Source organism: Varanus komodoensis, unplaced genomic scaffold (genome assembly GCF_004798865.1).
Source record: "Varanus komodoensis strain SLA01 unplaced genomic scaffold, ASM479886v1 scaffold7_3, whole genome shotgun sequence".
NCBI lineage: Eukaryota > Metazoa > Chordata > Lepidosauria > Squamata > Varanidae > Varanus > Varanus komodoensis.
Window position 1 is genome coordinate 9,347,202 of NW_025336480.1, and position 26,466 is coordinate 9,373,667.

Consider the following 26,466-nt stretch of genomic DNA (forward strand, 5'->3'; position numbering starts at 1 on the left):
ATACTTTGGGGAGGACAGGACTGTTTACAGAAGGAAGAAATTGCGTGAACTGTCCCATGATACTGCTGAAATCCAAAAGAGTCTTTCAGAAACACCCGAATCCTTAAGAGAGCACCCTTTAAATGGGCAACAGAAATTGGGGTTCTGTTACAGAAATTAATTTTTCCTTTGCTTTTCCTATCACAGTCTGTAGTGTATTGCCATGGGGGCCGAATTGGGTTCTTCCAAGGGGACATTCGCCTGTTATCTGATGATATGAAAGCTCTCCGTCCAACCATCTTTCCTGTTGTGCCAAGACTGCTGAATAGGATGTATGACAAGGTAAGTTTAACATACCTAGCAGGAATGAAAAGAATCAGTGGTGATTACTGCACTGGTATTGAACTTCCTTGCTTCTTGCATTCTTCTTGCTTGTGAAATCCCTTGGTTGCTGCTATTTGCCGAAAGTCAGTAATAATCTACTTGTTTTGTGTGTTACATCTGAAATGTAAAACTCACAGATAAACTGATGTTCATGTATTTCATATAGACAGTAAAACTTGTATAACCTTTGAGTTAATAAAGGATATTCCATACTATATCTAGAAATGGATTGATCAGATATGAAATAATAAGATTTGGCACAGGGGCTCAGGCAACGTGGGTGCGGGGGAGGAACCAATTAATTTGGGAAGACCAAGCGCTTTGGAATGGCTTGCATCAAGAAAGCACCCTGGTCTGTGTCATCTGGCAGCTTTGATCAAGGCTCAGGTCTCCGTGTGGCAAAGCAGTGCCTTGTTTGTAGAGGACGAGGCACAATATGGGTGATGTCTCCATGGTGTGCCGGCTGTCACTATTGATAGACTCGTAAACTTTCTGTTCATGTATAATGTGGGGATGTTGGTGACCGACATTGTGAAAAGTGTAAAGTGGCAGAGATTGGGAGAACCTGCTTTGTTGTTGTTTTATCTTTTTATTCTAATAAGTAGTGTGGTGTTGACTTTTTATCCTGCTCTTCAACCTCAACCAAAAAGCCTGCTGGAGTAGCTTACAGCTAATGAATCAGACAAGACAGTGGAGGGTAGGGAGGAGGAACAATGGGGTGTTTTAGCAGTGTTGCTGGGATGGGTTTGCTTTCCTGATGCCTCTCCCTCTGTTATGTCTGCTGGGATGGCTATTGCTGGTGACAACTGAGCAGTGTGGAAGGCTTCGTGAGAGAGAGTCCAGCAAGGCTAGCAGAATGGTCCCACTTTCCCTCTCATGACTACATTGCATTGCCAGTGAAACATAGAAACATAGCGAGTCAGAAGGGGCCTGCTGGGTCACCTGCTCTGATCCCTGGCTCCAGCTGGCTCCGCTTGTGTAATACCCAATATGTGGTTGTCCACTGCTGGGTACTCAGCGTTAGCGACACTATAGGACTGGCCACATGGCAGTATGGCTGAGTATAGATTTTGGAGTAGGAAAGGGAACATATGAATCAACAATAAACTGCAGTAATCTAATCTGCATGACGTCTGATGCTACTTTTTGTATTTTTTGGCAGTATTTATAAAACAGCTTTTGATGAATATTAGCTTGGTTTGATTGGGAAATTTGGGATGATTGTCGCAAAAGAAAACATTAATAAAAATAAAGACCAGCCACAATTAGCTCATTAAAGAACTAGAAACTTCTTTGCAGTTACCAGATGTTTTTATTCTGTTGCCATGATATCCCAAAGAACTCTGTATAGCTGTGCCAAGTTAATTAGACAATGGAAGCCTTCAGGCTACCTTAATCTCTATATTTCAGCAATTTTGTTTTCTTAGTTCCTTTTCCCTCAGGAGGGAAGAAAACAAAAAGCATAGCACAAAATGAATTGCATCAGAATAGCTTTTGTTAAGTTTTAGCACTGGTATATTTATGATTAATTCAAACAATTAGTTATCCTGCTGGCATTTGTGAAGCCATGTCTGCTTTAGCCAGTGATAAATTTGGTCATTCTGTTCTATCCACATAATATTTTCAGTCTGACCCCTCCCTGCCATTCTGTTTTCCCTTAGGTTTTCAGCCAAGCAGACACCCCTGTGAAGCGCTGGCTTCTGGAATTCGCTGCCAAGCGTAAAAAGGCGGAAGTTCAAAGTGGGATCATAAGAAATGACAGTTTGTGGGATAGGTTATTCTTTAACAAAATACAGGTAAGGATCTGGAAATTTGAAATCAGTCTGCAAAGACTGATTCTAGTATGAATAACTCAAACTGGCTTTATACATCTGTCTAGCCACCTTTGTAAGAGGTGGGAGTTGCTAGGCTAATGTCCAGACCAATTTATTTTCCCCAACATAGCCTCAGAAAGCATCTTTTAAAGACTGCTTGGGTTTGAGGGGTAATTGCTGATGGATGTTTCCTGTGCATGGGATGAGCTTTCCCCCCCTCATATCAGTTTTTACAAGGGAGTCCTTTGAATGCAGCTCCTGTACAATTGAATGGAGTTGACACATGGAGTAAGAGAATCCCCTGCATGGGGTGGGAGTTTGCAGGGTATTTTGGGGAGTAGCCCTTTAGAAGCTCCAGAGTTCTTCTCTGACTCAGATTAAAATCCAGATTGGAGGAAGCTTCTCTTACCACTCTGCTTTGAAGTGTGGAAGGTTTGAGGCAAACATTATCATGCTCTCAGAGCAAATTCCCAGGACTGAGCCCCAAGACAGAACTTTATACAGCAAAATGAAGTGAACTGCTTCAGGCAGCACAGGTTTGGGGTAGGGAGTGGAACAGATGAAGGTGGCTGAATAGTGAGTGCCTCAAGATCAAATGTTATTCCCAGCCTGATGAGGAGTACCATTTGGGCCTTCTTCAAGCAGTGCTTCAGAGACTTTTGATGTAATTTTGATGGCGCGCCTGTAAAATATTTGTGTAGGGCTATTATCTATTTGTCATGGCATGACATGCTAGAGTACTTCTCTCTGTGATTGGAGGTGGGCCTCATTTACTTACATGGGGTGCACTGTCAAGAAATTATTGCTGAGGAGTGCAACTGAAGTGTTACTGGTCTTCCACTGTCTGTTACCTTTTTGTTTTTCATTCAAGCTTGCAAGAACATAAGCTGTGGATCTCACAGAAAATGTTGTCATCAAAGTAATAACCCAGAATTATAAGAATAGAAAATTAAATGATTTAAGCAGGTATCATTCGTGTGGAATCCCTATTCTCTTAACATGACAATCCCAACAACAAGCCATGCTGACTTTCTGGTTGGCTTGTGTGTACACACTCATATAGCAGGGATGTGATTTTAATTTGCCAAGAATCCACAGAGCAAAGGGGTGTTAGATTATATGACTGTTAGGTTACTGCTAGTCCTGCAATTCCAAGATTGTCCCTCAAGTGTAATAGTCAAGGCATGGCAACGCAAGCCAGTTCAGGTTAGTAAATTTTGGTTGGACTTCTGATAAGACCAGTTACAAAGCTGGTGGCTCTGTAACTGCTGTCAGATAGGTTTAAAACATTCTTGCCCTCTCACCTGCTGAGATGAAATTTTCAATCCACCAAATGCTGCTAAGCCCAAGCAGTTTTCAAGAAGCTTGAATGAAGAAAAGTCTGATGAATCTCCACACTAATATATAACAATTGCATGTAGATAAAATGAGATAAGTTGTCAAGGAACAAATGAAAGCAAGACTGTCAGGGATAGCTGGGTAAGATACGAAACTAAATAATAAAACTGTGCCTCATAAATGTACAAGTGGTAATTAATGTCAAGATATTGTATTAGACTTCCAGGTGACAACAGAGAGTAAAACAAAGGGTCCCAACAAGTAACCAAAGCAACACCAACAGATTGAGGGAATGAAAGCCAGAAAGACCTTAACAGAAATTCGAAAGAAAAGGCTGAGCGGATAATGAACAGGCATTAATTGAGGCCTTGTTCAGTAATACATGATCCAACCAATTGTGTTTCCCGGTAGAAAATGGTACACAAGAATTAGAAGAAGGCACTGAACATCCAATTTATTTGTCATAAGGGAACAAAATGCCTTATGGCCTACAATCCCTGCTGATTTAGAAAGATCCCCTGCTGTAAAATTTTAGACTATAAACCAGAGTCCTGTTTAATTTATATTGTTTTGGATGGCTTGTTTAGCCAGAGAAATTTTTCTTTGACTTGTGAACTGCTTGCCCTCATTCTGTAGTTGGCAGGATCTAAAGACTGAAATGTTTGAAGCAGGGCATGGATTCGGGATTTGGAAAAATAACCTTGGCCACCTTCTGAATTTCAAAGAGATGCATTCTCTAGTTCTGACTTGAGCAGTACAAATCAAGGGAGCTTACAATAAAATATATTGGTATGGTAATGGAATCCCCAAATCATCGGAATGAATGGGAAGATGTGTAGCATAGTTAACTACAGAGTGGAATCCAACAAGTGGAAACCTCCTGGAATTTGCTGTGGCAAGAAGAGGACTTCCTGTTTTCCCAACCCCACCATGTTGCTCTTGGTAGATTTTTCAGGGAGTGAGCATGTGTTGTTAGTGGGTGGGGGGAGTAGGGAGGTTGATTGGACCTTCTTCCATATTGTGTGCATACCAAGGACAGATGTGCTAGTGACTCTTCCCCCTCTGAAGAGTAATCTTTATCTTGTGAAGGAGAACAGAGATGGAAGGGTTAAATTCTGAAGCAGAGTCTGTAGATCTGAATGTTTGGGGGATCTAATAGGTTGACTGCCTTTGTGTGATCTCAGACGATCCTAAACATACCGTGTCACTCTGCACAACACCACTTGTCATTGTGTGCTGTTTTAACATTCTTCTAGGCAAGCCTCGGAGGCTGTGTTAGGATGATTGTCACGGGAGCTGCTCCTGCCTCCCCCACTGTCCTGGGCTTCCTCCGAGCAGCCCTGGGATGCCAGGTATGTTGCAGCTAGTCAGCTAGGCAGGTGCATGTTTTTTGATCTAAAAAAAATCTGTTCTTTTTAGAGAAAGGCACTTAAATGTCTGTTGGAGAATCCTGTAAGGACCATAATGGAAGTAGGCTCAATATATATTTAGTAAAACCTTATCAAGATGAGTTTTATATTAAACATTTCAGTCCCTTAGAAACATAATCTCAAGAGAACAAGCTAGTAACAAGGACCAAATCTGAAATTAGTGCTTGGATGTTTACCATGTTAGCAGGGAGAGCATCATTACAGACAGAACGGGCCAAATTATAAAGTGGGGGCAGGGGGAGCTAATATGTCTTCCAGCAATATCTTAGGAGAGCATCCCTAACAGCATTTGTGTTCCGAAGATAGTGCCCCCACCCCCAGCACCATTTAAATAATAACATAAAGACATTCGCTACCCTTAAATCTGCCAGTGAGCAGGCAGTGAAGCTGGCAGCATGGGCCATGCATCCACATCTTTCCTTCTGCCTTGGCTGCAGCCACTAAAATACCCTGTAGGGATGGCAGAGACCTGTCACACCAGCCTGGACTAACAATATCACTGGCCAATGTCAATAATCCAAATCTCAGTCAGTCTCCATTGTTCTTCTTGACCTGGGGTGCAGAATTTGAAAATATGCCCTCTCTCCATTCTTCCCAAGGAGTTTGTGTAATGGAGAAAATTCTTCTTTATCTCTCAGTTGTTTTTGTCATCTCCAACTTTGGGAATCAGAAGGGGTTTTGTTATACAAAGTTGCCATGTGTATTAGTCATAAGGATAGAAATGTGGCTCCTGAGCACAGTGCTGCAAAGAAAATATTGCTTGCTCCCTGGTGTTGAAGTAAAAACTAAAATTAATGTTGCAGGTTTATGAAGGCTATGGTCAAACAGAGTGTACAGCTGGCTGTACCTTCACTACTCCAGGAGACTGGACGTCAGGTACTAGATGAAAGATCTAATTACATTTTGAAGTACCAACACATTTGGTCATTTAGGCCTTGAAAGCAGCCTTGCATCAGCTAAGATGCGATGTGGGCGCATGGAGGAGAATTGCATGTACAATAACTGTGCATCCTTGCTGTCTTTTGATCAACATTTTCCCTGCCAAAGAGGAAAGCAGCTTTTCCAACCAATCAGTCATGTGTTTTTTCTACAGCAGGAACTAGAACTGTGACTAATGTCAGAGTGTATATTGTATAACACATGTACACTCCCTGACTGTATCTCATTTAAATTCTGTAAGCACCCATCCCTCTTTTGGAACCCAGCCTAAGTACTTATGAGAGATTGTGCTCCTGTTTGGATTTTGCGTTCCCCTTGGAATTGTCCTCGGGAACAGGGGGAGCTCATGACTATGTGCTTCTTCTCTGCACTGCAGGGACCAGTAATTTTGCCATTTCTTTTTTATTAGATAAACGATAAGCATGCATATAACTGCTTCAGCAAAGTTGCAGTAGTTATGTGACACTAATCTGATAAGTTTATCTTACTTTTTTTGGAAACACTTTAAAAAGGCACTATTTCTCCATGTAATTTGCAGGTCATGTAGGAGCACCTTTGCCCTGTAATTTAATTAAGTTGGTGGATGTTCAAGAGCTGAATTATTTTTCTTCCAAAGGAGAAGGAGAGGTAACATGTATATTATTAAATTTATTCCTGTTTCATTTATTCTTTTTTAAAACCAATTAACTACAGTGGTACCTTGGCTCACGAACTTAATCCATTCCAGGACTCTGGTTGTGGCCCAAATTGGTCGTGAGTCAAGTTAAATTTCCCCATAAGGTTCAATGTAAATAAGGTTAATTTGTTCTGTAGCTATTTTTTTACTCACAAAAAATTGAAGCAAAGTGACAAACAACAACAAAGATCCATGGCCATCCCCTCCCCCCTGCCGAGCGCAAGCACAGCTATCTCCCCGCCCTTCCAGCCCGACCACGCCTGTCATCCCTGCACGCGCCTGTGATCCTGGCGCACTGGGGTGGGGGGAGAGGGGACATGAATGTGGGCGGTGTGGGGAGAGACGGGCATGAACGTGGGCACACACGGGGGGAGACGGGTGCAATCATGCTGAGGGGCGAAATGGCTGAGATCGCGGTTGTGCTCTTGCAGGAAAGACGGGCGCAATCACGGGTGTGCCCATGCTGGAAAGACGGGCACGATCCTGGCCATCTACCCCCTGCCCCCAGCACAATCATGGCCATCTCCCCACTCGGGGGTGGGGGTGGGGAGTTGGTCACGATCGCGGCTGCCACCCAATGTGGAGTTCATGCTGAGTCAATTTTTTAATGAAATTTTTGTTTGCAACCCAATTTGGTCGTGAACTGAGGCGTTCGTGAGCCGAGGTACCACTGTATTTGTGGGGGGCAGGATCCATGGCTCCTCCAGACCAGGTGTGATGGGCAGCAAAGTAGGTTGCTCCTGGACATGATAAATCGGACAAGAAGTAGCAAGGATATCCTTGGGTACTCTAAAAGCAAAGCACGCAGGCAAGTCAGTCTTTTGGCTTCATTCTTTTGAGTACTGATGGTCGTCCCCCAGTGCCTGGTAGTAGCAGGAACAACTGGAACTGCCAGGAGCTTGGGGTTGGGGGTATGGGGTGCTTCATGGTAACTTACAGTACAATCCTGTGGTCCTCAGGAAGGCATCTGGGGGGCCATAAAATAGTGTAGATCTCCTTCTCTGTCTATAGGAAGGAAGATACACTCATGCAAGTTCTTTCTTTGGTGACTTCATTGTCTTTACTGCTCCTCCACTGGTGCCTTAGCTGCTGCCAGAAAGTCCTTGAATCTGGTGTACTCACATGTTCTTCAGACATTTTTAAAGTTATGCTCATGGGCAAGTGTTTATAAAATAAGGGTTCCTTGGGTGTCAAGAATGTTGTCCCAGTTCAGCCTCGAGGTTGAAGGTCTTCAGGATTCTTAATGTACTTTTCCCCATTTATGTGAAATCGTGACTGAATTTCACCTCCAACTTTATTAACCTCCAACTTTATCTCTCTTGCAGATCTGTGTGAAAGGTCCAAATGTTTTCAAGGGCTACCTGAAAGACGAAGAAAGAACCGCTGAAGCACTGGACAAGGATGGATGGCTTCATACAGGGGATGTTGGAAAGTGGTTGCCAGTATGTACAGAGCTGCTAACTTTTCGTGTCAGAGGAACCCTATTAAGATTGCAGTTGAAAATCTGCATCCTTGCACAGAACACTCCCACTTGGTGTACTGGGACTCAGAAGGAGTAAAGGAGTTTGGCCGTGCATTCATGAGTACAATGGCAAGCTAAGGATCCAGAACCTTAGTTCTATGAGAGTAAGGATACTGCTGCCACAGTGTATATCCTCTGCCCTGCAGTCCCTCTGCTGCACCCTCTAAATCTGCTCTGGAGGATCGGGGGACCCTTCACATGAGATTTGGAGGGTGCATGACATTGCCGGCAAGGAGCAAGGGGAGCAGTGGGGTCCAGAAATCCATCCCACCAGTGATATCCCTCTGCTGGCTGGATCCAAACCTGAAAGTAAAGGTAGCGTGATGCTAGTAAGAGCCTGTGTAATGTAATAGACTGTGTATCAGACTTGAATTGGGGAGATCAAGCTTCAAAGCCCTGGGTTCAAAATCATGGGGTGACTGGATTGGTCACTATTTTTCAGGCTAAACTGCCTCAATGGTTTGTTGCTAGCTGTTTAGAGGAAGGAAAAGATCTAAATAAGACAAAACCAGATTAATATCTGGGTTTGTGGTACTAAACACACTAACAAGCATGTAAGTCTCACGGAACATATATGGTAGGACTTTCATCCCAGGAAGCAAATACAGGACTGTGCTGAAGGCCACAAGCTGTACTCTTATTGCCAATTTAAGAAGCCAAAGACGTGACCTCAGCTTCTCCTGCCCATTAAAAGAAATTGAATTCTGCTCCACCTCAAGAGGCCTGCAACATGCTGCAGCCAAGTTGCCCCACGATTTTTCATAGACTGCTTGTTGCTGTTTTTACTCACAGAATGGTACTCTAAAAATCATCGATCGAAAGAAGCATATATTTAAATTGGCTCAGGGAGAATATATTGCACCAGAAAAAATTGAGAATATCTACATCCGCAGTGAGCCTGTCTCTCAGATTTATGTGCATGGAGATAGCTTACAGGTAACATTAATCATTCCTATATGTGTCCTGCAGTTTGGTCAAATTTTATCCCTGTTTTGTAATTTGAATGCCTCAGTCGTCACTTCCTGGGAATTCCATTTCAGAACAGGCCAGATGTAACCTTCATTTCATTTCTGGACTGAGGGTGTCTTCAGTGTTGTACCACATTGAAAATAGGATTTTGCAGAGTTGTTTAAATGTCTGAAGGAAAGTGCAGATGCAAATAGTTTGCTTCATCTTTCATGTATATGAAATCAGGGAACAGCATGCATGCATTATAATTTCATCACTTGCGGGTTCAGGATAAGGTGCATAGTGGATGTAGGCTGATGGTGAAGTGATTTGCTTAGCAGATATGTTAAAGTGCTAGAAAAGCAGTTTGCTAAATGCAACATTGCATTCTCTTACTAATGCCCAGTGATGGGATACATGGCAAGTTATCTGGATATTGTTAATCATGGACTGAGTTCTCATGTAACAGGTCACTGTGGGTCACTTGATTTGGTCACAGTTGGTTGGGACCACAATTGCATGTACTTGTTACTTCCAGCTTGCAGGCAGATTAGAAAACAGCCAAGGAACGTCCTGTTCCTGGGTGGTGTCAGTAGAAAGTGTGACCCCAAATTTCTGGGTTGTTGAAGGGGAGACATTCAAAAGTTTTAACCATGAGTTAAATTGCTGGGTTGCTTCCCCCTCAACAGACCAGAGTCACACTTGCTTGCTCCTGCATTGTCCTGGTGACATGGGTGGTTGTTATGTGCAAACTGGGCCACTGATTTGCATGTCTAGTGCTGCAGCAAGGAAATGTAAAGTCCTGGACATACGTAGTGGTCTTACAGGGGCCCCTTTGGGATGGCCTTATGTCAGCTGGAAAGCCCATAATGGACACTTTCTCTTCTCCCTCCTTCCCCACTGCCATTCCCAATTTTGCAATTGCATTCCTCGTGGGTAAGACTCAGCAAATCTGTTTGGCAACACCTATAAAAAAAAAGAAACCCTGTGTACATGTGGGTTGTTCCATTTCAGGGCTGCTATGGAATGTTCCTCAGTTGCCTAGATGCTCAACTCATTTACTTTGGAATAAGCATCATTTTGTTGCAGAGAATGATAATGTGTTTTAGAAATAACAACATGAGCATTTGTGACTCTGTACTTTCCTGGCTGGCTGCCCCCTGATTATAAGGATTTCTTTTAGAAATACTGTAATGAGATTACTGATTCTGCAGCAATTGCTGTCAGCCCCAGTGGACCATTTCAGGCCCACGCCTGCCCAGCTGGTGAAGCCAGACCTGCTGGCCACTCCACTCATCACCTGTTCCTCTCTGTGTGGATTTGGAGCGGTCCTTTCCTGTGACCCCTGGATGTCTTCCTTAAGAACTAACTCATGTGGCATCATTGCACAGATCTTGCCATGGCTGCCTGGATAGACAGGCAGATCACTTGTGTGCAGAGGCAGGGCATTTGCACACACACATGCACCCATGTTCAGATGTTGTCACTGGTCAATACTGGGGGAACTGCAGAGGAGAAATGGAAGTAATGTTTCTGCAAAACCATTTGCTTGAAAGCTGTTATCAGAAGTTACAGAACAGCATATGGCATCCTGCCCCACTCTCAGTCCCCTTCCTGCCCAGTTCCACAGATTTGTACCCACGCACAGATCTCTGGTGTTCAAGGTAAGCAGCAGCTGCCAGGCCAGTTTTGGGAAATGGGAGCAAAGGTCAACAAACATTAGCAACACTCCTCTTTAGAAGCAGGAAGAGCACGGACAAGGACAAGGACAACGAGTTGAGCATGTTATGCTGTGTCATGGATGTTTCTCCCAATTTTATCTCTTACCTTGCAGGCCTTCTTGGTAGGGATTGTTGTACCGGATACTGAAGTCATGCCAGGCTGGGCCAAGAAAAAGGGCTTTGATGGAACTTTCGCCGAGCTTTGTAAAAATGTGGTATGTTCTCTATGCACAATATGTGCATGCGCTAGAAGCATCAAGGATGTGCTGGTTTGGCAAAATTGTAAAAGAGACAGACATAAATTATGTTCTGCATTGATGGATCACAGTTTACCGGTGCACTAGAAAAGCTTTCTGGCCGAGCCTTTAAATAGCCAGAAATAAAGGTGATGGCACACTTTGAAATGCTTAAGGGCCAGATTGCATCCTATTTGTGCAGTAAGAAAAAAGAGCAGGAGTGTAGGGGTATGTAGGGTAATCTGGACAAGATCAACAGCATGTGGGAGGAGACATGACTATGTGCCATTGTTTTGCCCCAAGGCCAATATTTGTCCAATAGGACTTGTGTCTGTGTGTGTGCTGGGGGGGGGGGTGATTTTCACAGGGAAATTGAGATTGAACTCACAACCAACCTCAATTTAAGACCAAAAAGTGGCTTGTTTGGTCATATAAATGGGCCATGGACATTTATAAGTGCACTAATTAAAGTTGCTTTTAAAGTAACATGGTTAGACCCCATGTGTGTAGCTCACCGCTGTTTTAGGGGCTGGAACATCTGTTCAGAGGATTCCACTGGATAAACACAGTTGCACATTACGGAAGTAGCCAGCACAGCATCTTGAATGCTTTCCACTTTCTTTTTCAGTATTGTTCCATTGCTACATAAGAAATCCCTTGTTCACGTTTTTCTTGGTTTGAGCTGGGAATTTTAAAGCTGATGCCAAATAGTAAGATTCCTTTGCCATTGCCTAGTCTAGAGAAACTGGCAATATTCCAGAGAAAATATAGCCAAGCTGATGAAGAGAAGGTTTTAACATCTGCTGCGGATGCTCCAACACTTCATCTCCATAGCAGAAATGTTAACTTCAGTGGGAGTCGTAGTTGTAACTTAGTTGGAGAGCTAATGTAGCCATAGGAATGAAACTATATCCTTCTAGTAACCACTTCCACATTGCTGGGATGTGTGAGACTAATTCAGATGCTTGATTAAGAAGGCTGAGGAAGCAGGTATTCAGCGCTTTTTTAAAAGGTTGCAACCGCCTCAGAATAGGCAAAGCTCAGTGTGCATGGATAGCAAGCATTATATATATTCTAATGGTCATGGACACTGTCATAGCTATGGGGAGTTATGGCACTGTAGCTACTGCTTTCCGTGGAATAGCAATTACCAGTCATTTTAGAACCTCCATTTAAAAAAAATATTTTTTTGGTTTATAAATTCCTCCATACTTTCTGAAATCCCAAGTAAAGAAGCAGGAGTTAAGAAAGCTGAAAAACAGACCCATGCCAAAATAAGGATTTGAGTCCCTCTCCTGCAAGTATATACAAATTTACTTGGAAAATACAAATCCATAGAAACTTGTGCACAGTGATTCACAGGACCAAAATGCTGGTTATTATCCTACAGCAGGGACAGGGAGCCATTTTCATTTGAAGAAGTGTTACTGGCCAGAAGAGTCAGTCAGGGCCAACAGTCATTTGGGGGCTGAGCCAGAGCCAATGATAGGCAGAGACAGAACCAAAATTAGACAGCATTTGCAGTGCTACAGAACCCCTTCCCTCTCCGTGCCACCTATGCCTTCTCCATCTCCCTTGCATGCAGAAAATACAGTAAATTCAGAAAAAAGAAGGATCATTTGAATGTTGATAGGGCTATTTTTTGTTGGTAAATAGAACCAATGTGGTGTAGTGGTTAAGAGGGAGGGACTGAAATTCAGGTGATCTGGGTTCCAGTCCCCATGCACCCATGGAGCACTGAGTGACTTTGGACCACTCACTGACTCTCAGCTCAACCTACCTCACAGGGTTGTTGTTGTGGGGATAAGACAGAGGAGGAGGAAGAAAATGATGTAAGCTTGTTTGAGTTCATTGGGGGAAAGTGGGATATAAATCTAATAAATAACGAGAACTTTCTGTCTTAAATATCTCCTATGTTCTTATTTAGGAGCTGAAAAAAGCAATAATGGAAGATATGGTGCAGTTAGGAAAAGAGAGTGGACTTCATTCCTTTGAACAGGTAAAACTGAAATGCTAATAGTTTTGTTCATATCAAATGAGCCTCTTTTTTAAAAGGAATAGGTAAAGATCTTGGCATGTGTTATATAAAATCCCAAGTGCCTTTGTGATTCATTCAGTTCACTTTTATTCTGTATATGTATTTAAAAATCTCCATCTGTTTAGGAATGTATGAAATGTAATTTTAATGAAAGTCTCCTTATGATAGATAACATGATGAAACGTTTGATGTGCTGTTCCACCCACCCTAAGAACAGGACTGGAAAGATAGTCCAGGCCCTTAATTACCATTCTTATAGCTGACCTGGAAAACGCAGCTGCTATGTTTGCTCTTTGTGCAGAGACTAATCTCTTCCTGACGTATGCATGGATATTTTTGCAACAGACAAATAGAGGAAGTTTTCAAATACACAACCATCTATCACTTAAATATTACTTTTCCCACATGGATATGCACACAGACACATGGATGAGTACTCGTATTAAAACCTCCTTTAGGAAGTATCATCTTAAATGTTCTGTTGCAATTCTGTTTTTTTAAAAGTAGTTATAGCAACTATAAGTAACATTCAAATTATTAAATTTCTTATATGTGTGTCTAGATGTTGAAACATCTTGAAAATACACTATAGAAAGTCTCACAAAGCTTTTCTGAATTAATAGTTTGCCTGCATTTTTACTTTTGAAGTGAGCCAGGAAGGAATATAGAGAAATCCATCTGGTACACGTGAGCTATAGTTTGTTAACCACGCCACAATCATACGAACCGGAGCATAATCACATATGAAACGTTGCTATTACTGGTTGCTGCATCATGCATCTTAATCAAGCCATTTTTTCTCTGAACATCACAGCAATCATTCTGGAAGCGATTATAGCAGGGGTGGGTGACACAGAGCCCAAGTTGCCCAAGAACCCGGCTGCTTGCTAGCACAGTTTGGAAGCAAACCACTATGAATTCTTAGGACAGACAGGCAACTGTCTGCTTTAAGCCTCTGCAGCAGCTTGCTGCCGAATTTCAGGGATGTGGCTGTGGCAGGAAAGTGATCCATGGAAGAGTGCAGGCCAGGAGTGGAGAGTAGCCCTAAGACTCTGCAAGGCTGCTCACCTCTCAAAGCCCCTCAACTGGCCTTGCCCCACCCTGTGGTTCCTGCCAGTACCAGCCAGGTAGATATGGTTGGGCACCTGCCAAGGGCCCTCACCCCCATAGGGGACAACTAAGCAGAGTCCTCTGGGGTTGCTCCTCCTCATCACTATTGCATTCTGCTTATTTTCCTACCTCTTGCTGTAGAAGATGGTGGTGGAGAGCAGTAAGTTGCCACAGCCTGTCTGCTCTTAGCCTGGCAAGCAAATAAATGGCAGCATTGATGAGAGAGGAAGCAGAGCGATAGCAGCTGGTGCCCATGCTGGTACAACTCAGTGAGGGAGGGGGCCTGTGGAGGGCATCTCTTCTGGGGGTCATGCAAAAACTGGAGTTGGCATGGAGTCAGGCACCTCCCTTGTGCACTAAGTGCCACCCCATTTTAAGTGGAGAGTGGCACGCAAAAGGATTTGACTGGCGAACCACCCCTGCAGGAGCAGACTGAAGAGCCCTAAGCTTACCCAGATACATTTGGTTTTCTCTCTGCTGTCATCACTCAAGGGGAAGGTATGAGAAAACTAGAAAGCATGCAGAATACAACCAAGAGGAGAGAGCTAAGCCCAAGATGCTGAAAAAATGTTCTGTCCTTTAAGAATCCCAAGGGCATTTTGGCCCAATATATTATTTGCAGTCTTCTTTGGGGATTTGAAGATAGCCTTCTTAAAGAATAAACCAGTCTTGGGGTTTCTTAAAGAATAAACGATCTCTTAAAAGGATATTTTTGCAGCATGCTCTTGAGGCCAGCTCTCTCTTCTTAGATGGAGTTACTGTAGTGGCAAGCTGCCTTCTCACTGCAGGATCATCCACAGATTGGTACCACCAGATTACTTTTAACCCACTATGTTTACTATCTGTGCTAGATGCTTCACAGCTTCTGGGTGCCTCCATGGCGCATCATTGTGCTCAGGACTTGATGTGACCCAACTGAGCCATCCGATGATTGAATGGACAGTGTCCTTTTCCAGCATTTTGATCCGTTGCAGTAGCCTGTGTGGCATATACACTATGCAAGTTGTTCTCTTTCAAGAGTAACACACTCTTTAGCAATACCTATCTCTCTGAGCTTCCTTTAAGATGCTTCCAAAATAATGCCTTGAAAAACTTCTTCCTAGCAGAGAAAAATCCCTCTTTGTTACATTATTGGGCAGTGCAAAAAGTATTTCTTGATTTTAAACTCGCATTTTTCTATGTCAGTTATCTCTGCCGAAAGTGAAGAGATCTCAGCTTGCCCTAATTATGTCTTGGTTCTAGAAAATTGAGTCTTTTCATATTTGTATTTGATGCTGATATGCATTTTTAAAACCCTGTTGATTAAATATGCATTGTGCCTGCAATTAAATGATAAGTATTAAGAGACTGAATATTCACCACACTGTGTTTCTGCCTATATTGAGCAGACATTTAGAGTAAGGAAAGGTCTCTGGAACAGAGGAAATACCTGTTGAAAGAACCTGTAAACTCCAGCCTGTGCATATCTATGAGGTACCAGTAGTAGAAACTGTCCTTCCTTGCCAAATAAACATATATAGGATTGCAGCCTAAATCCACAGTAAAATTCACATTTATATTTCTTGGCTACCAGCACATGGCAATAAAACAAACAAAACCAATATAATATTGAGGGTGATAAAAACAAAATAATACAGTAAGAACACAATAAAAGCAACAAGAAACCCCAAGAAAACCAGCTATAATTTCAGAAGGAGGAGAAGGCTAATAATGTTATCAAGGTTTTCTTAAAAACTTGCAGTGATACAGCATTGTGAACACCTGGTGGCAATTTATTCCAGAAGGATGGGGTCACTACAGAGAAAGCCTTCTCTTGTATGATCACCCACCCACTTACTGCTTGCACTGGCAGGCAATTTATTTATTGTAAGCCATCCTGAGATGTTCTGTAGGGGATGGGATAGAAAAGCTTTGAATGAATGAATGAATGAATGAATGAATGAATGGGAAGGGTCCTGTCTTGCTGGTCTTAATGTACAGGCAGGTTAATATGTGTGAAGGCAGCCCTTTAAGTCATTTGGACCCAAACCATTTAAGGCTTTAAAGACTAAAATCTTTAAATTGCAGAGGATGATGATAATGTAAACTGCCTTAGATTTCTGCTTGGTGTGGGGAGAGGCAGGATATCAATATGTAAAGGCTAGCACTTTAAATTAGGTTCAGAAACACAGTTGTAGCCAGACCAGGTGGAATGGTATAGGTGCCATATGACTGAATTGTTGACCAAATAAATGGTCAGAACCCTGCTATTTGTTAGACTTGGATTATTGCACGTCTGAAGACCCAAGGAAAAACTATGAGCTATCACATCAGCTATTCTGCTTTATTGAACATGTAAGCATTTTTTCTAAATACAATATAATAGGTTTATATTATTTTTCATTTTCAGGTTAAAGGTATTTACATCCACTCTGAAATGTTCTCTGTACAAAATGGCTTGTTGACGCCTACACTAAAAGCTAAGAGACCAGAGCTGAGAGAATACTTCAAAAAGCAGATAGAAGAGCTTTATTCAAGCATCTCCATCTGACAGCACAGGAAAGTTCTTCAGAATAATGTACTCTGTAGCAATATTAGGATAATACTGAAGAGTGAAAAGGATGCCATTGAAATGAATAAGTATCTGACCTCCCATGTGAGCCTTCCGCTCTCTGAAGATACAGTCACTGATTCTTTGTCCCTCTAGTTCTAGTTCTTGCTGTAATGAATGCTCTAGAACAGGAGTGCAGAACATGTCATACTCCAGATGTTGCTGGACTACAGCTCCCATCAGCCTTAGCCAGCACAGCCAATAGTGAGAAGTTGTGGCAGTTGCAGTCCAGTGACAAATGAAGGGCCACACATTCCCTCTCCCTGCCTTAGAAGATTGCTTAAAACAAAACTGGACAACCATTAAGCTGTTTTAAGTTCTACTCCTTCCAGAAACAAATTGTTTTTACCTTACCAATTCCTTACCAACACAAAGTGGCTTAGATCTACCTATTTTGCATGACTGTCCTCTAATCTTACTGAATCTTGTTTCAGTAACCAATCTTAGTAGGGTTACCAAGGTATTTCTCTAGATGGAGACTCTTAAGTACTCTGTAGCAGCAAGAAGTTCTTGCCCTGATTGACAGGATATACCTCCTGTACACACCTTCCTTAGTAGGACACAGCCTCCTTTTCTGGTTGCTGTTGTGTGCAAACATAGCCAAGAACTCTTGACTTCAACCAAGCTCTTAAAAGTACTAGAGTCCTGCTTAGGGAGGTACCTGACAAAGACTAGTGGTCTACCTCAAATGATCTCTGATGGTCAAAGCCACAAATAAATTGGTTTCTTTGATCTAGAACTTAGAACTGGAATTGCTCGATTGTTCTTTAAATCTTTCTCTTTGTGTGTGTAAGACAGACAAAATATACCCTGAATGTATTTGTGTAATTAATTTGCACAAGAACAGAAGTAAGAATTACTAGTGGCACGTGGTAGATGAAAAGTAACCTCTAATTGTCAGCAATGCTGTGGGCCTTGAAATTCTTTGTATTTCTTGTGTCTATAATGACAAGCACTTTCTTAAGGGCCATGTTGAAGGTTTCTAAAACGTGAAATATACTGTAGATCAGGGATGGGCAAGGTCCGTGGGCTGTACTTTTTAAGGAATTTTATCGCCTTTTGTTTGGGGTGCTACAAACAAAAGAAACTTAGGAAACAGGAAGATAGTTGGAATAAATAATATTGCATAGTTTTGCTGCTTCCACTCTCCGCACTGTGTGCCCTAAGTATTTCATTCTGGCAGATTAGCTAAACCATGGAGGCTTTGAGTCCCAGCTTTCCCTTGGTGCCACTATCTAGTGAACTTCAGGACTCAGTATTCAGCAGGCTTCAAATAGCTGAAAGACTCTGCCCAGCCTCAACATACAGCAGATTAGCTGAATACAGCATCACATCTTAAGGCGTTTGAGGCTGGAATGAAGCATCTTTCTCTTCAGAACTGGCATCAACTGCTTTTCCTCCCATAACTGGCTTGTTCTCACCACCAGACCTGTGTCTCGTCCAAATCACAGTTTCTTACCCCTTCCAATCATCATCTGCCTCCTTTCAGTAAATCACACCAAGCACTTTCCACCCTTGATAGCTATTTTGCAAAGGTTAACTTAGCTGAATGAACGATGCAAAGGCAAAAAAGAGGCTTTCCCTACATCTTAAGGCTTCGTTTTTGTCTGCAGCATCAGGGCACATCTGCCTAAATGTTCATGGTTTTAGCAGGGAAACTTAGTACTCACTGCAAAGAACCTGCCTGCATCTTCATGTGGTGAAGCCTTCTCAAACCTGCTGCCCACCAGATGTTTTAAACTTCAATGCCTATCTAGCAGTGTCAGTAGTCAAAAACATCTGGATGGCTTTAGATTAACGAAGACTGAGGTAATATAGTTATTGCCAGTTCTGAAATAGTTTGAATCAAGGCTTATGAGTGGTATTGCCACAACTGTATGAGCCTTGCCATAGAACTAAATCCTCTGATAGAAGGTTATGCCTTCTCTGAAAGCATCCGTGCGCAGCAACTTGCACAGAAATAGTTTGTGATCATGTGGACAGGTGTAGCCTGTCCAACTTGGCTCAAATGTTACTTCTTCTATGGAACTTCATCCACCTGGAAGTTTTTAGAACATTTGAAATTGTCCCACTACATCAAGAAGTAATCCAGGGTTTGAGTCAACTGAACTTTGACCCATAAATATCTCCATATCATTTTACTAATTATAAGTACAAATATATTATCTCTCTCTACATAAAAATGGGAGCTAGTGTGGTATAATAGTTAAAAGTGCAGGCTGGGACTCAGGTGATCTGGGCTCTAGTCCCTACTCAGTCATGAAGCCACCTGGGTGGCTTTGAGCAAGTCACAGACTCTCAGCCTAACCTACTTCACAGTGTTGTTGTGGGGATAAGATTGAGAGTAGCAGGAGGAGAATTATGTGAGCCACTTTAGATTTTTAAAAAATGGTGAGATATAACTCAAATAAGACTGGTAGGTCAGTGAAGGCAAACTTTGCTCTTTTTTACAATAGACCCTAAAAGATTTAAGCTGAACTAAACCTTTGATCTAAATTTGCCATATAATTTTCTTAGAATGCCATAGCTGGAATTGAACATAGAAAAGTAAAACAAACAAGAGACAGTGAATCAGTGAACAAATTTTTAGGCAGAGCCTGGTTTATTGATGTCTGGTCTAAAGAAACTATTAAGGTTTCAAATGGGACTGCACATGTGATGCAGTACTTCTGGTCCATAATAGTTTCTCTGTGTTTTTCAAATGCATGTCCTGCCATCTTAATTGGCCAACTACAGAAATTTTGCCTAATGCTGGCAAGAGGTTATTCTCAAGCTTCTTTCTCTAGTCATATCAGTGCATCGTAGTAAAGAACAGTATTGGTTTTGGGCAGCCTTCCTCAATTTGGTGCTGCTGAGAACAATGAGATTTGTAGCCCAACACAGCTGGAGGGCTCCAGGTTGGGAGAGGCTGGTTTAGTATCTTAATTCTACCTTTAAACAATGGTCTGTAACTTAAATCCAAAGCTGAATACTAAGCTGCAGTATAGCAGGTGATGATAACACTTAACATTCTTTGGATAGAGAAGTATAAATGCATCATCTCCACATTATTCCTAACTAGATTGATGTATCACTCGGGAAGAACTATTTTAATGCTCATGTTCGTAGCTATAAATTCTGCAGAAAATCGGCACATACATTAAACTAGTCCACATGGTTTTGTCTGTGTGCAGTTGGCACTGACCCAAAAACACTCTCATGGCCTCATTTCCTTACACTTGAATTTGAGGTTGATGTGTATTAAACTTTACTTTTACTTAAGGCAAGCATAGGCCTATATTTGGTGTGATCCAGACAAGTACTCTTAAATTGGATTTTAATTAGAGAATCAAGAATGTTCTTAAACCTTTCTCATTCAAATGAAAAGGACTTACATTGCTTCACGATGACTGGATGATGCCTCTTTTTCTGAGTAACGAAGTTTTTGTTTTAGTTGTGCATTTCCCGCTCAAGGATCTGCAGTTTAAAGCACTGTGAGGAAAATGCCAGTAAATCTAACCTTCCCCAGTCTTGTGATTGAGTTGTGCATGCTGTTCTCTGCTCAGACATTCACACTAGGTTCTGTTCTTTGAAGCATAAAAAGGACTCAAGCTAAGACTTGGCCCCTATATCCATATTAGACTTGGAAAAATGCATACCACTGTATTTGGGCAAATGGGAGGAACACTGTAGCTTGGGGATGGATTGGTACTGGCAATCCATTTCTGATATAACTTGAAATATCTGTCCTGGATTCAAGAAGTATGTGGGATTAAGTATCTTTAAACTTTATGCACTCCTTATTGCACTATCATGGACTCTGCTTTACTCATGGCTTTATACCCCACTGTTACCATTACATGTAAGATCCTGGCAGCAGTGAATCAGATCAAGTGTATTGGAAGGCCCCATGCTCTACTCTACCTACACAGGGCAGTATCACTGGCGCCATGCCACTAGCCTAAAGGAGATCATGCTGGTAGAAATTAGGTTCTGAACTGCCCAAGAACCGTATCCACTGCAAGTTATATTGGTGCAAGTGGTTGCACAGTAGAAAGATTTGGTGGCACTCCTGTAGTAATATTTGAGGATACTTCCCATGGTTTTGTACCACTCTAATGCATCTACTCATGGGGGAAATACGCAGAATCAGAACATTGGCACTAGTGCTAATAACTCTATTCGAAAAGATGCCAGTAATATGTAATATAATGCATAGGTGTCTGTGTCTAGCACAGCCAAGATGTTATGCTGGCAGGCAGAAGCCACACACCAGTCAGCTAAAACCAGGACCAACAGCTATGAAATCCTATTCACAAGCAAGCCAGGAATACTTGGCCAGTGGAGTCAACATTTCTGACATATTTTGATTCATAACCTGGATGCTAGGGAAAAAGAGGTTAATTTGGTAACAAAATTACTGGAATTACACTGACACACATTCATCATAACAGTCAGAATTATACAGAACTGCAGTTCCTGAACTAATTAGTAAATGAAGCAGCTTGAACTACATTTCATTCTCATGATAGCAACTATGATACTTAATTTGCTCTTTCCTTCAGAAGTCCACTAAATATGGTCCTGCAGCAAAGTTTTGCAGCATGAGATTAAAATTTGCATGCTGGTTCTAAGATCTACATGAAAATTCTCAGTATTTCTATGTCCTTAAATGTGTTAAAAAAGAATTTATCCATGAACTAATATGTACATGCATGTTCATCACCTGAACTGTGCATATGTACATTGGAAAAGACTACTCTCTGAGTGAGGTAACATAGGCAGAATGAAAATTCCATCTGCAGCATTTGATCTATGTGCCACTTGCATGTGCAGTCCCATTAGGTGAAGAACATGCATGTGTGAATCTGCCATAGGACTGGACCAGGGTCTGTCTACATAAGTAATATACAGAGACCTACGTTTAACAAGAAAATTCAATTAGCTCTTCAGGTTTTAGAGAATGTGGCCTAGTTTTGCATTGTGAATAAATACTGCTAAACCAATATAGTTTTCCCCATAAAATGCCAATAATCCTATATCCTAGTAAAAAACAAACTGAACCATCAAAATGTAATCATATTTCAAAAAATAATTCTGAATTCAAATATGAACTTGCAGGGTATTCTACATGAAACAGAGGCAGGAATTTCTTTACAAATATTTTTACAGTGCATGATTGGTAATGATCAGAGTAAAATCCTGAGTTTTTGGATTTTATTGTTACTCTGTAAATCAAAAAATAGCTTCTGTCTCGTCTAATAACTTACTTGGAATGAAGCAAATTAACTTGAGGTGATAACCTTTGGTTTTCCATGTGTGAAAAGCACAAGCCAGTGATCTGTATGTAAATAAACTTCTATGACATGAATGTAAACTTTAAGAGAATATACTATTTTTGCATGGAATCCGACAACATAAAAGATGTGCTGATGTCTCACTAAAGGTATAGATTTGTTTTATTTAGAGATGGCTGCTACATTAGTTGCACATTGTTTTCTCCCTGTTTTGTATAATGTAAACAAACCTGTGCTGAAAACATGATTTTGGTTGCTTTATAGAAATCACCCAAATGAGGGTTGGAATGGCCAACATACTGTCACTATTTAAGTACCAGCTTGTCCAGTGTATTGGTGCCTCAAGTTTGAAGTCCCGATGCAGCCCTTTCCCATCCCCCCCTGAACTAGTGTACCCACCACCACTGCTGCTGTTGGAGAATTTTGCCTGACAACTCATTTTCCCATAAAAGCTGCTGCACCATTATTGCTGCTGCTGCTGCTCTGCAAAGTAAGATGAAATGCGCAAGTTGTCAGTTTAATAATTACTTTGATTTTTGATGTAGAAAGGATATCAGCTTAAACTTAAAGCAATAGACTGGACAAATTTTGTCTGACTGAGAATTGAATTGTTTTGATGGGATTATAGCTGATGAGATTTTTGCACTTTTATGAGTATGTTTAAACATTGATGTCACATGCTATATTTGTGAATTGATCCTTGACACCTTCCTTTCCTATATCCCCTTTTCTTTCTTATTGTATCTTTTGAACATAAATTTTAAAAGATTTGGGGGAGGGGGAAAGAAAGGATATCAGCAACAAATGGAAGACAGTTCTTGGATCCAACTTTTTGTCTTCCAAAAGCAAAGTTTACATACCAGCAGTACTTTTTTCCCCACAAGCTGTCTAATAAAAGCAGTTAAATCATTGAGGATTTGATCTTGATAATCCTCGGTTTGCCTTGAATATGTAAATATGGCGTGTCCAAATTTTAACCCCAGTAACTCCATAAGTAAGGGAACTTATTTAGAGGAAGAACTGATGGTGGTAGGGTTGCCAGGTAATGAAGGTGGGGCTACACAACATCACGAAACACATTACATGCCATACATTGAAACCAGACAAGACTGCAGGGCTACCTTTGGCCACTTGGGAGAAGATAGAAAAATTAAAGGCTGGGGAGAAACAAAACCAAATCTCAGGAATATAGAGCCAGCTAATGCTGCCCATGCTGGAGAAAAAGGATTAGCATGGAATCATGGATTGATGGTTATTTCTGTGGATCAATGGAAACACTTCATTATAGTTACTATTGGTAGAAATTAACTGTGTTATCCTACTGAAATAGGGAGGAAAATCTGTTTGGTGGGGCAATAAACATACTCATGTTTTTCTATTATAGTATCTCCTTTAATGAAGGACCATACAGATCAATCAAGTAGAGAAACTAGTAGTGTAGACCAAAATCGGCTCCTGCTAAAGTGAATTTCATTTCTGAAGAAACTTTTCTGTATGAGCTCATATGTGGATATGTGCCCATTGTTCCATTTGTATATGTAAGTTCTAATACCTCCTTAAAACTTCCAGGTTTTCTGGAAAATGGTAGTCATTGATTAAAGCGCCAATGAAGGATAGTGTCAGCAAGAAATCTGTGTACTAAATATAATTTTACCATGATCAAAAGTCTTGTGGGAACAGGAATGGGCAGCAATATTTGGCATGAACAATTACTAGAAAAGTCAAGATAGGCCGAACAATGCTAAAATGCAGTGGGGGAAGTTCTGCAGCAGAGCTGTTTCCCAGATGGCTTATCTGTTAGCACCACCTCCTGCCACTCTTAAAATCAGTGGGTGGTGAAGTATCCATGCCAGCTCAAGGTTGGAATAGGTTAGGAGCATGAGGAGTCTTTGCATCAAGCAGATCTGTGGCCACCCAAGAACTCACTGTTTTGGCCTCTTACCATCACAGTGATAGAGCTTTCTGTGTGGCCTCTGGTGGACCATCCCACCGGCAGAGAAGGTCTTCCCCACCCAGTGTCATTCAGTAGTCCTCTGCATTTGGGATCACACTCCAGGTACCTATATCCAATTATACAATAGCTCAATGCTGTTTTTAAAGGACTGCATGTTCCATGTATTACAACAGGAACCAATTTAGGCCTCTTCAAGTAAAAGCTTTTTTTTTTTTTGCATTTCCATGGGATATACATACAAGTAGGTTTTTGGTCTTTTTTATTATTGAAATGTATATGGGGAGAAAGGTTTAGGTCATAAACTAAAGCCCCATGGGGCTTACTTCTGAGTATCCTTATACAAGAACACATTGTTAGACTGTGAACTTGATCCATGATTTAAACAAAAAAAAAAAAAAGCAATAAATAGCCTGCTTGTAGAGTGTCCAATTGCAAAGGATAGCAGGGTTCCTCTCTTTAGTACTTTTGTAATAGAGGAAATTTCAGCTAGCACAACTTTAATTCTGCATGAACATGGCAAAACATCATCTACAGAAATATTAAAAGGTACAGAAATCCTGCATACTTTTGCATCTGGTCACACTATCTGTCTTCTTTAGGAAAGAAAAAAGAAATCCTGTGTATATCAGCCACAACCAAGGTTCCCCATTCAGGATTTTTTTTCTGTGAGACAACAGCACTTCTGTGCAGCCTTCACATCCTGTTTGTCATGCAATAGAGCAATGTCCCTGCATCCAAATAAGAGCAACACAGCAAAGTAGCAGAGAAAACAGCCAGTGTTTCCTACATATTGCTTATTCTATTTTCAACTAAAGAAAAGTGAAGGGATAAAATACAATGACCTATACATATGTGTTTAAAAAAGATCTTAACTGTAATTAAAGAAGTTTTTCAGTTTTGGTATATCTGCATGTATATCTTAAAAAATACAGAGAGGAAAGTGTGGGATTTTTGTTTTGTAAAGAACTGGCAAAATGTCAAGTTTCTCAAACTTGTTAATATTCCTCTTGACTGACAAATAAAATATTTTATAAAATCCTGTTTTATTCCAATGTACTGTCTGTGTAATTCAGAAATAAGTGCCTTTAGTACATCATGCTGATTTGGTTTTGTTTTGTTCTTTTTAATAACCAGAGATATACTGGAATGGAGAACATTTCAGAAATGTTCAATGAACTTACTTGATAATAATGCATTTTATGATCACTGCAGAGAATGCAAATGGGTGGGGGGCAGAGTGAGGGGCTATCCCAGGCAGCAAATACCGGCAAGAGTATGCAGCTTCGAGATGCTAGAAGGCAGAGATGCCCATGTAACAGCTTTCCCTGCTGCCCTCAGGTGTGGTGGAAGATTGGTGCCCAATCTTCAGTGTAGAAGTAAGATTTGACTGCCAATCCAGTAAGCTTTTGTGTGTGGACTGAGAGGAAGGGCACCTTCTTGTCTTCTTTCACTGTATTGGGCCAGCTCTAGAAAAAGAACAAAGTGTCACTCCGTTGCTTTTCCAAGATTTTCTGCATCCCTAAAGTGCAAATTTCTTAAATCTGGTATTTGATTATCTTTTGCATTTTTCTCTCAAGCTTCTGGAGTTTATTGACAAAACACAAAATTAAAACATACTTTGTATGTTTAATAAAACTTCCGGGACTTTCATCATTCCTCCAGCTAGTTGGGGAATTCTGGGAGTTGGAAGACCTTTTTCAGTCCAAATCAGGATCACACCCTAACAGATTCTTCCATTACTCAGTACTGGTGTCACCTGGTCTGCTCATTTGTGGTGCTGCTATTTTCTTAACACCAAAGGGCTCATCCAGCATTTTCATGGGTACAAAGTTAAAGTCATCTGGGATGGGTTATCCTCTTAAGGCCCTTAGATATTCCAGTACATCTTTAATAGCCTCAGCATAAAGGGCTGTCTCAACCTGGTGCTGAAAAGATGCCAAGGTTGGCACCAGGCTGTCCTGAGTGGGGAGGTCATTGCATTGATGGGAGTGGGACTAGGATGGAAAATACTATTATGGAAGAAAAATGTTAGTAAGTTTTGAGCCACTGCTCAGAACATTACCAAAACATGATTGCCTTTCTTGAGGCACATCAGTAGTTTTTACCATAATTTGACAGAAATAAATAATACATCAAAGTGCAGTCAAAGAAGTAAAGGTGTCCATCAACCGCACTTTTTCACTTGCTGTAACTATGGCGATTTTTATTGGATTGGTTTAAAATTGGGCACATTTATGGAGCACATCAAATAGTTCATGAATGCCAAGGTCATATCTCAATTGATGTCACTGTTACAAGCAAGAGATGCTCACAAATTACAAAACATAATATTGTGACACTCTTGTGTCCATTTTTTAAAAATACGTTATTCTCACAATGGAAACCTCCAACTATTTGGTTCGCTATTTTTTTTTTTTTAAGTGCATGTCAACCTCATTGCCTTTATTTAGGTTCACTGCCCAGTGCCATGGAAACCGGAACCAGGTGAGATGAGCTTTCATCAGCATGACT

The 26,466-nt window shown here is 41.2% G+C and overlaps 1 protein-coding gene across 1 annotated transcript in view; it reads left to right on the forward strand.

Moving 5' to 3' along the window:
* Positions 1-22,334, forward strand: part of ACSL6 (acyl-CoA synthetase long chain family member 6) — an 80,313-nt gene extending 57,979 nt beyond the window's left edge. The window contains exons 12-21 of the mRNA XM_044454531.1: positions 187-321; positions 2,025-2,159; positions 4,772-4,867; positions 5,749-5,821; positions 6,423-6,511; positions 7,886-8,002; positions 8,875-9,018; positions 10,865-10,966; positions 12,915-12,986; positions 16,525-22,334. Of these exons, the coding sequence (XP_044310466.1) occupies positions 187-321; positions 2,025-2,159; positions 4,772-4,867; positions 5,749-5,821; positions 6,423-6,511; positions 7,886-8,002; positions 8,875-9,018; positions 10,865-10,966; positions 12,915-12,986; positions 16,525-16,665 (1,104 nt within the window). The 3' untranslated portion in view covers positions 16,666-22,334. The remainder of the gene's footprint in view (positions 1-186; positions 322-2,024; positions 2,160-4,771; positions 4,868-5,748; positions 5,822-6,422; positions 6,512-7,885; positions 8,003-8,874; positions 9,019-10,864; positions 10,967-12,914; positions 12,987-16,524) is intronic.
* The last annotated feature ends 4,132 nt before the right edge of the window (positions 22,335-26,466 follow it).